Below are 12,483 nucleotides of genomic sequence, written 5' to 3' on the forward strand. Positions count from 1 at the left end.
AGGTGTCACATATCACATTACTCAGCACAGTCTCCCATATACAGACTCAGGAGCACACAGATATACAGGTATCACATATCACATTACTCAGCGCAGTCTCCTATATACAGACTCAGGAGCACACAGATATACAGGTGTCACATATCACATTACTCAGCGCAGTCTCCCATATACAGACTCAGGAGCACACAGATATACAGGTGTCACATATCACATTACTCAGCGCAGTCTCCTATATACAGACTCAGGAGCACACAGATATACAGGTGTCACATATCACATTACTCAGCGCAGTCTCCTATATACAGACTCAGGAGCACACAGATATACAGGTGTCACATATCACATTACTCAGCGCAGTCTCCCATATACAGACTCAGGAGCACACAGATATACAGTGTCACATTACTCAGCGCTGTCTCCTATATACAGACTCAGGAGCACCCAGATATACAGGTGTCACATATCACATTACTCAGCGCAGTCTCCCATATACAGACTAAGGAGCACACAGATATACAGGTGTCACATATCACATTACTCAGCGCAGTCTCCCATATACAGACTCAGGAGCACACAGACATACAGGTGTCACATATCACATTACTCAGCGCAGTCTCCTATATACAGACTCAGGAGCACACAGATATACAGGTGTCACATATCACATTACTCAGCGCAGTCTCCTATATACAGACTCAGGAGCACACAGATATACAGGTGTCACATATCACATTACTCAGCGCAGTCTCCTATATACAGACTCAGGAGCACACAGATATACAGGTGTCACATATCACATTACTCAGCGCAGTCTCCTATATACAGACTCAGGAGCACACAGATATACAGGTGTCACATATCACATTACTCAGCGCAGTCTCCCATATACAGACTCAGGAGCACACAGATATACAGGTGTCACATATCACATTACTCAGCGCAGTCTCCTATATACAGACTCAGGAGCACACAGATATACAGGTGTCACATATCACATTACTCAGCGCAGTCTCCTATATACAGACTCAGGAGCACACAGATATACAGGTGTCACATATCATATTACTCAGCGCAGTCTCCATATACAGACTCAGGAGCACACAGATATACAGGTGTCACATATCACATTACTCAGCGCAGTCTCCCATATACAGACTCAGGAGCACACAGATATAAAGGTGTCACATATCACATTACTCAGCGCAGTCTCCCATATACAGACTCAGGAGCACACAGATATACAGGTGTCACATATCACATTACTCAGCGCAGTCTCCCATATACAGACTCAGGAGCACAGATATACAGGTTACACATGACATTACTCAGCGCAGTCTCCCATATACAGACTCAGGAGCACACAGATATACAGGTGTCACATATCACATTACTCAGCGCAGTCTCCCATATTCAGACTCAGGAGCACACAGATATACAGGTGTCACCAATCACATTACTCAGCGCAGTCTCCTATATACAGACTCAGGAGCACAAAGATATACAGGTGTCACATTACTCAGCACAGTCTCCTATATACAGACTCAGGAGCACACAGATATACAGGTGTCACATTACTCAGCGCAGTCTCCCATATACAGACTCAGGAGCACACAGATATACAGGTGTCACATATCACATTACTCACAGCAGTCTCCTATATACAGACTCAGGAGCACACAGATATACAGGTGTCACATATCACATTACTCAGCGCAGTCTCCTATATACAGGACTCAGGAGTACACAGATATACAGGTGTCACCAATCACATTACTCAGCGCAGTCTCCTATATACAGACTCAGGAGCACACAGATATACAGGTGTCACATATCACATTACTCAGCGCAGTCTCCTATATACAGACTCAGGAGCACACAGATATACAGGTGTCACATTACTCAGCACAGTCTCCCATATACAGACTCAGGAGCACACAGATATACAGGTGTCACATATCACATTACTCAGCGCAGTCTCCCATATACAGACTCAGGAGCACACAGATATACAGGTGTCACATTACTCAGCACAGTCTCCTATATACAGACTCAGGAGCACACAGATATACAGGTGTCACATATCACATTACTCAGCGCAGTCTCCCATATACAGACTCAGGAGCACACAGATATACAGGTGTCACATTACTCAGCGCAGTCTCCCATATACAGACTCAGGAGCACACAGATATACAGGTGTCACATATCACATTACTCAGCGCAGTCTCCCATATACAGACTCAGGAGCACACAGATATACAGGTGTCACATTACTCAGCACAGTCTCCTATATACAGACTCAGGAGCACACAGATATACAGGTGTCACATTACTCAGCGCAGTCTCCCATATACAGACTCAGGAGCACACAGATATACAGGTGTCACATATCACATTACTCAGCGCAGTCTCCCATATACAGACTCAGGAGCACACAGATATACAGGTGTCACATATCACATTACTCAGCGCAGTCTCCCATATACAGACTCAGGAGCACACAGATATACAGGTGTCACATATCACATTACTCAGCGCAGTCTCCCATATACAGACTCAGGAGCACACAGATATACAGGTGTCACATATCACATTACACAGCACAGTCTCCTATATACAGACTCAGGAGCACACAGATATACAGGTGTCACCAATCACATTACTCAGCGCAGTCTCCCATATACAGACTCAGGAGCACACAGATATACAGGTGTCACATATCACATTACTCAGCGCAGTCTCCTATATACAGGACTCAGGAGTACACAGATATACAGGTGTCACCAATCACATTACTCAGCGCAGTCTCCTATATACAGACTCAGGAGCACACAGATATACAGGTGTCACATATCACATTACTCAGCGCAGTCTCCTATATACAGACTCAGGAGCACACAGATATACAGGTGTCACATTACTCAGCGCAGTCTCCCATATACAGACTCAGGAGCACACAGATATACAGGTGTCACATATCACATTACTCAGCGCAGTCTCCCATATACAGACTCAGGAGCACACAGATATACAGGTGTCACATTACTCAGCACAGTCTCCTATATACAGACTCAGGAGCACACAGATATAGAGGTGTCACATTACTCAGCGCAGTCTCCCATATACAGACTCAGGAGCACACAGATATACAGGTGTCACATATCACATTACTCAGCGCAGTCTCCCATATACAGACTCAGGAGCACACAGATATACAGGTGTCACATTACTCAGCACAGTCTCCTATATACAGACTCAGGAGCACACAGATATACAGGTGTCACATTACTCAGCGCAGTCTCCCATATACAGACTCAGGAGCACACAGATATACAGGTGTCACATATCACATTACTCAGCGCAGTCTCCCATATACAGACTCAGGAGCACACAGATATACAGGTGTCACATATCACATTACTCAGCGCAGTCTCCCATATACAGACTCAGGAGCACACAGATATACAGGTGTCACATATCACATTACTCAGCGCAGTCTCCCATATACAGACTCAGGAGCACACAGATATACAGGTGTCACATATCACATTACACAGCACAGTCTCCTATATACAGACTCAGGAGCACACAGATATACAGGTGTCACCAATCACATTACTCAGCGCAGTCTCCCATATACAGACTCAGGAGCACACAGATATACAGGTGTCACATATCACATTACTCAGCGCTGTCTCCTATATACAGACTCAGGAGCACACAGATATACAGGTGTCACATATCACATTACTCAGCGCAGTCTCCCATATACAGACTCAGGAGCACACAGATATACAGGTGTCACATATCACATTACTCAGCGCAGTCTCCCATATACAGACTCAGGAGCACACAGATATACAGGTGTCACATTACTCAGCACAGTCTCCTATATACAGACTCAGGAGCACACAGATATACAGGTGTCACATTACTCAGCGCAGTCTCCCATATACAGACTCAGGAGCACACAGATATACAGGTGTCACATATCACATTACTCAGCGCAGTCTCCCATATAGACTGAGGAGCACACAAATATACAGGTGTCACATATCACATTACTCAGCGCAGTCTCCCATATACAGACTCAGGAGCACACAGATATACAGGTGTCACATATCACATTACTCAGCGCAGTCTCCTATATACAGACTCAGGAGCACACAGATATACAGGTGTCACACATCATATTACTCAGCGCAGTCTCCTATATACAGACTCAGGAGCACACAGATATACAGGTGTCACATATCACATTACTCAGCGCAGTCTCCCATATACAGACTCAGGAGCACACAGATATACAGGTGTCACATATCACATTACTCAGCGCAGTCTCCTATATACAGACTCAGGAGCACACAAATATACAGGTGTCACATATCACATTACTCAGCGTAGTCTCCATATACAGACTCAGGAGCACACAGATATACAGGTGTCACCTATCACATTACTCAGCACAGTCTCCCATATACAGACTCAGGAGCACACAGATATAAAGGTGTCACATATCACATTACTCAGCACAGTCTCCTATATACAGACTCAGGAGTACACAGATACACAGGTGTCACATATCATTACTCAGCGCAGTCTCCCATATACAGACTCAGGAGCACACAGATATACAGGTGTCACACATCACATTACTCAGCACAGTCTCCTATATACAGACTCAGGAGCACACAGATATACAGGTGTCACATATCACATTACTCAGCGCAGTCTCCCATATACAGACTCAGGAGCACACAGATATACAGGTGTCACATATCACATTACTCCACACAGTCTCCATATACAGGCTCAGGAGCACACAGATATACAGGTGTCACATATCACATTACTCAGCGCAGTCTCCCATATACAGACTCAGGAGCACACAGATATACAGGTGTCACAAATCACATTACTCAGCACAGTCTCCCATATACAGACTCAGGAGCAAACAGATATACAGGTGTCACATATCACATTACTCAGCGCAGTCTCCCATATACAGACTCAGGAGCACACAGATATACAGGTGTCACATCACATTACTCAGCGCAGCCTCCCATATACAGACTCAGGAGCACACAGATATACAGGTGTCACATATCACATTACTCAGCGCAGTCTCCCATATACAGACTCAGGAGCACACAGATATACAGGTGTCACATATGACATTACTCAGCGCAGTCTCCCATATACAGACTCAGGAGCACACAGATATACAGGTGTCACATATCACATTACTCAGCGCAGTCTCCCATATACAGACTCAGGAGCACACAGATATACAGGTGTCACATATCACATTACTCAGCGCAATCTCCCATATACAGACTCAGGAGCACACAGATATACAGGTGTCACATATCAAATTACTCAGCGCAGTCTCCTATATACAGACTCAGGAGCACACATATATACAGGTGTCACATATCACATTACTCAGCGCAGTCTCCCATATACAGACTCAGGAGCACACAGATATACAGGTGTCACATATCACATTACTCAGCGCAGTCTCCTATATACAGACTCAGGAGCACACAGATATACAGGTGTCACATATCACATTACTCAGCGCAGTCTCCCATATACAGACTCAGGAGCACACAGATATACAGGTGTCACATTACTCAGCACAGTCTCCTATATAGAGACTCAGGAGCACACAGATATACAGGTGTCACATTACTCAGCGCAGTCTCCCATATACAGACTCAGGAGCACACAGATATACAGGTGTCACATATCACATTACTCAGCGCAGTCTCCCATATACAGACTCAGGAGCACACAGATATACAGGTGTCACATATCACATTACTCAGCGCAGTCTCCCATATACAGACTCAGGAGCACACAGATATACAGGTGTCACATTACTCAGCACAGTCTCCTATATACAGACTCAGGAGCACACAGATATACAGGTGTCACATTACTCAGCGCAGTCTCCCATATACAGACTCAGGAGCACACAGATATACAGGTGTCACATATCACATTACTCAGCGCAGTCTCCCATATACAGACTCAGGAGCACACAGATATACAGGTGTCACATTACTCAGCACAGTCTCCCATATACAGACTCAGGAGCACACAGATATACAGGTGTCACATATCACATTACTCAGCACAGTCTCCCATATACAGACTCAGGAGCACACAGATATACAGGTGTCACATATCACATTACTCAGCACAGTCTCCCATATACAGACTCAGGAGCACACAGATATACAGGTTTCACATATCACATTACTCAGCGCAGTCTCCCATATACAGACTCAGGAGCACACAGATATAAAGGTGTCATATATCACATTACTCAGCGCAGTCTCCCATATACAGACTCAGGAGCACACAGATATACAGGTGTCACATATCACATTACTCAGCGCAGTCTCCCATATACAGACTCAGGAGCACAGATATACAGGTTACACATGACATTACTCAGCGCAGTCTCCCATATACAGACTCAGGAGCACACAGATATACAGGTGTCACATTACTCAGCGCAGTCTCCCATATACAGACTCAGGAGCACACAGATATACAGGTGTCACATATCACATTACTCAGCACAGTCTCCCATATACAGACTCAGGAGCACACAGATATACAGGTGTCACATATCACATTACTCAGCGCAGTCTCCCATATACAGACTCAGGAGCACACAGATATACAGGTGTCACATTACTCAGCACAGTCTCCTATATACAGACTCAGGAGCACACAGATATACAGGTGTCACATTACTCAGCGCAGTCTCCCATATACAGACTCAGGAGCACACAGATATACAGGTGTCACATATCACATTACTCAGCGCAGTCTCCCATATACAGACTCAGGAGCACACAGATATACAAATCACATTACTCAGCGCAGTCTCCTATATACAGACTCAGGAGCACACAGATATACAGGTGTCACATATCACATTACTCAGCGCAGTCTCCTATATACAGACTCAGGAGCACACAGATATACAGGTGTCACATTACTCAGCGCAGTCTCCCATATACAGACTCAGGAGCACACAGATATACAGGTGTCACATATCACATTACTCAGCGCAGTCTCCCATATACAGACTCAGGAGCACACAGATATACAGGTGTCACATTACTCAGCACAGTCTCATATATACAGACTCAGGAGCACACAGATATACAGGTGTCACATTACTCAGCGCAGTCTCCCATATACAGACTCAGGAGCACACAGATATACAGGTGTCACATATCACATTACTCAGCGCAGTCTCCCATATACAGACTCAGGAGCACACAGATATACAGGTGTCACATTACTCAGCACAGTCTCCTATATACAGACTCAGGAGCACACAGATATACAGGTGTCACATTACTCAGCGCAGTCTCCCATATACAGACTCAGGAGCACACAGATATACAGGTGTCACATATCACATTACTCAGCGCAGTCTCCCATATACAGACTCAGGAGCACACAGATATACAGGTGTCACATATCACATTACTCAGCGCAGTCTCCTATATACAGACTCAGGAGCACACAGATATACAGGTGTCACCAATCACATTACTCAGCGCAGTCTCCCATATACAGACTCAGGAGCACACAGATATACCGGTGTCACATATCACATTACTCAGCGCAGTCTCCCATATAGACTCAGGAGCACACAGATATACAGGTGTCACCAATCACATTACTCAGCGCTGTCTCCTATATACAGACTCAGGAGCACACAGATATACAGGTGTCACATATCACATTACTCAGCGCAGTCTCCCATATACAGACTCAGGAGCACACAGCTATACAGGTGTCACATATCACATTACTCAGCGCAGTCTCCCATATACAGACTCAGGAGCACACAGATATACAGGTGTCACATTACTCAGCGCAGTCTCCCATATACAGACTCAGGAGCACACAGATATACCGGTGTCACATATCACATTACTCAGCGCAGTCTCCCATATAGACTCAGGAGCACACAAATATACAGGTGTCACATATCACATTACTCAGCGCAGTCTCCCATATACAGACTCAGGAGCACACAGATATACAGGTGTCACATATCACATTACTCAGCGCAGTCTCCTATATACAGACTCAGGAGCACACAGATATACAGGTGTCACCAATCACATTACTCAGCGCAGTCTCCCATATACAGACTCAGGAGCACACAGATATACAGGTGTCACATTACTCAGCGCAGTCTCCCATATACAGACTCAGGAGCACACAGATATACAGGTGTCACATATCACATTACTCAGCGCAGTCTCCTATATACAGACTCAGGAGCACACAGATATACAGGTGTCACATATCACATTACTCAGCGCAGTCTCCCATATACAGACTCAGGAGCACACAGATATACAGGTGTCACATATCACATTACTCAGCGCAGTCTCCTATATACAGACTCAGGAGCACACAGATATACAGGTGTCACATATCACATTACTCAGCGTAGTCTCCCATATACAGACTCAGGAGCACACAGATATACAGGTGTCACCTATCACATTACTCAGCACAGTCTCCCATATACAGACTCAGGAGCACACAGATATAAAGGTGTCACATATCACATTACTCAGCACAGTCTCCTATATACAGACTCAGGAGTACACAGATATACAGGTGTCACATATCATTACTCAGCGCAGTCTCCCATATACAGACTCAGGAGCACACAGATATACAGGTGTCACACATCACATTACTCAGCACAGTCTCCTATATACAGACTCAGGAGCACACAGATATACAGGTGTCACATATCACATTACTCAGCGCAGTCTCCCATATACAGACTCAGGAGCACACAGATATACAGGTGTCACATATCACATTACTCAGCACAGTCTCCCATATACAGACTCAGGAGCACACAGATATACAGGTGTCACATATCACATTACTCAGCGCAGTCTCCCATATACAGACTCAGGAGCACACAGATATACAGGTGTCACATATCACATTACTCAGCGCAGTCTCCTATATACAGACTCAGGAGCACACAGATATACAGATGTCACATCACATTACTCAGCGCAGCCTCCCATATACAGACTCAGGAGCACACAGATATACAGGTGTCACATATCACATTACTCAGCGCAGTCTCCCATATACAGACTCAGGAGCACACAGATATACAGGTGTCACATATCACATTACTCAGCGCAGTCTCCCATATACAGACTCAGGAGCACACAGATATACAGGTGTCACATATCACATTACTCAGCGCAGTCTCCCATATACAGACTCAGGAGCACACAGATATACAGGTGTCACATATCACATTACTCAGCGCAATCTCCTATATACAGACTCAGGAGTACACAGATATACAGGAGTCACATATCACATTACTCAGCGCAGTCTCCTATATCCAGACTCAGGAGCACACAGATATACAGGTGTCACATATCACATTACTCAGCGCAGTCTCCCATATACAGACTCAGGAGCACACAGATATACAGGTGTCACATATCACATTACTCAGCGCAGTCTCCCATATACAGACTCAGGAGCACACAGATATACAGGTGTCACCTATCACATTACTCAGCGCAGTCTCCCATATACAGACTCAGGAGCACACAGATATACAGGTGTCACATATCACATTACTCAGCGCAGTCTCCCATATACAGACTCAGGAGCACACAGATATACAGGTGTCACATATCACATTACTCAGCGCAGTCTCCCATATACAGACTCAGGAGCACACAGATATACAGGTGTCACATATCACATTACTCAGCGCAGTCTCCCATATACAGACTCAGGAGCACACAGATATACAGGTGTCACATATCACATTACTCAGCGCAATCTCCCATATACAGACTCAGGAGCACACATATATACAGGTGTCACATATCACATTACTCAGCGCAGTCTCCCATATACAGACTCAGGAGCACACAGATATACAGGTGTCACATATCACATTACTCAGCACAGTCTCCCATATACAGACTCAGGAGCACACAGATATACAGGTGTCACATATCACATTACTCAGCACAGTCTCCCATATACAGACTCAGGAGCACACAGATATACAGGTGTCACATATCACATTACTCAGCACAGTCTCCCATATACAGACTCAGGAGCACACAGATATACAGGTGTCACATATCACATTACTCAGCGCAGTCTCCTATATACAGACTCAGGAGCACACAGATATACAGGTGTCACATATCACATTACTCAGCGCAGTCTCCATATACAGACTCAGGAGCACACAGATATACAGGTGTCACCTATCACATTACTCAGCACAGTCTCCTATATACAGACTCAGGAGTACACAGATATACAGGAGTCACATATCACATTACTCAGCGCAGTCTCCTATATCCAGACTCAGGAGCACACAGATATACAGGTGTCACATATCACATTACTCAGCGCAGTCTCCCATATACAGACTCAGGAGCACACAGATATACAGGTGTCACATATCACATTACTCAGCGCAGTCTCCCATATACAGACTCAGGAGCACACAGATATACAGGTGTCACCTATCACATTACTCAGCGCAGTCTCCCATATACAGACTCAGGAGCACACAGATATACAGGTGTCACCTATCACATTACTCAGCGCAGTCTCCCATATACAGACTCAGGAGCACACAGATATACAGGTGTCACATATCACATTACTCAGCGCAGTCTCATATATCCAGACTCAGGAGCACACAGATATACAGGTGTCACATATCACATTACTCAGCGCAGTCTCCTATACCCAGACTCAGGAGCACACAGATATACAGGTGTCACATATCACATTACTCAGCACAGTCTCCTATACACAGATATACAGGTGTCACATATCACATTACTCAGCGCAGTCTCCCATATACAGACTCAGGAGCACAGAGATATACAGGTGTCACATATCACATTACTCAGCGCAGTCTCCTATATACAGATATACAGGTGTCACATATCACATTACTCAGCGCAGTCACCCATATACAGACTCAGGAGCACACAGATATACAGGTGTCACATATCACATTACTCAGCACAGTCTCCCATATACAGACTCAGGAGCACAGAGATATACAGGTGTCACATATCACATTACTCAGCGCAGTCTAAAAATATGCCCGACATTAGTAAAGTTGCGCAGCACCTGTCAGCTCCCTAACGCCAGGTAAGTCGCACTGCATTGTGTATTGAAGCTATATGTATGAGGACACATCTGTAGTGGCCTCTCCCTTTATGTCTCCTATACATACATTGCCCCTATATAAGAACAGCCCCTATACATCACGGCACTCACCCATACAGAGGAGGATGACAGCCATCAGACAGCTATGGGTACAACGTCTCATCTACAGGGACAGCTAAGAATTGTAACCTCTGATATATGTCCTGTAATACTCACCCTCCCACCCCCCTGAGGTGACCAACACAACCTCATTCACCAAACTTCCTCAATGTACAGAGTAAAGTGACAGTTTCCTATAGTGGTTATTACTGTACAGAGCATCAACTGTGATATCCCAGCTCAGACATGGGATAAAGAGCCATGAAATATATGTAATATTACTCTCACGGTCACCTTACTGCACACAGACAGGAACCCCTACAGACCCCATTGCCAGACATCTCATAGTTCTGCTGGTAAACTTATCATTTCCATGTCGGATTGGGAACAACAGTTTCTTCCAGGTTATTTACTTCATTTCAATCTGCAGTTATAATATCCTATTTACTTTTTGCTAAATTATTCAATAATAATATAATTTCTGAGGCATTCTGTTCCCTGTGACAAAGCCCCCACCCTTCCTGTACATAGTGCTATCCCTTAGCACGCTTGAATGATGTCATAACATTGTAAAAACTGAAATGTAGGTAGGGGGGAGAGCAACACCCATTTTTAGTCCTGTTACATTAAGGAAGCAGCACTTGCTGTATTTGTTCTGTTTTTCTAGAGTGTCTACACTTATAAATAGAGCTGGCAGACGCTACTATCTCATGACTCAAAGATAATGGTCACAGCCTGTACTACACTGTCTCACCCACCAGAGAGAATCACAGTTACCACCATAACATACAGTGGGCCTGACTCAGACCCGCTCGCAAGCACTTGAGCGCTCGCGAGCGGGTCGATGGTGTGCTCTGTGCACGCGCAGCGGCCGCTCTGCGTGTTCGCAAGCCCCGGAGCGAGAGAGAAAATCTCTCGCTCCGTGGCTCACTCCAAAAGGGGCGGCTGACGATGTTGATCGACAGCCCGCCCCGTTTTGTAGGCATGGCCGGGGGGGGGGTGGCTTCACAAATGGAGGCGTTCCCAAGCGAACGCCTGCCATTTGTGGGTGACCCCACTGACATCACCAGTGATGTCAGTGAGAGAGCTTCCGGCTCTATTAGGGCCAGAAGCTCTCGGGGCTTGCGGCCACGA

General features: G+C 45.2%; 1 protein-coding gene across 1 annotated transcript in view; it reads right to left on the reverse strand.

The window, feature by feature from the left end:
- The window catches only part of LOC148525139 (integrin alpha-M-like), a 225,266-nt gene extending 213,854 nt beyond the window's left edge, over nucleotides 1-11,412 (reverse strand). Inside the window, exon 1 of the mRNA XM_088471181.1 lies at nucleotides 11,362-11,412. Within this exon, the coding sequence (XP_088327307.1) occupies nucleotides 11,362-11,386 (25 nt within the window). The 5' untranslated portion in view covers nucleotides 11,387-11,412. The remainder of the gene's footprint in view (nucleotides 1-11,361) is intronic.
- Nucleotides 11,413-12,483: the final 1,071 nt, after the last annotated feature.

This window comes from Taudactylus pleione, unplaced genomic scaffold (assembly GCF_031769625.1).
Source record: "Taudactylus pleione unplaced genomic scaffold, aTauple2 ptg000112l, whole genome shotgun sequence".
NCBI classification, from domain to species: Eukaryota; Metazoa; Chordata; class Amphibia; order Anura; family Myobatrachidae; genus Taudactylus; species Taudactylus pleione.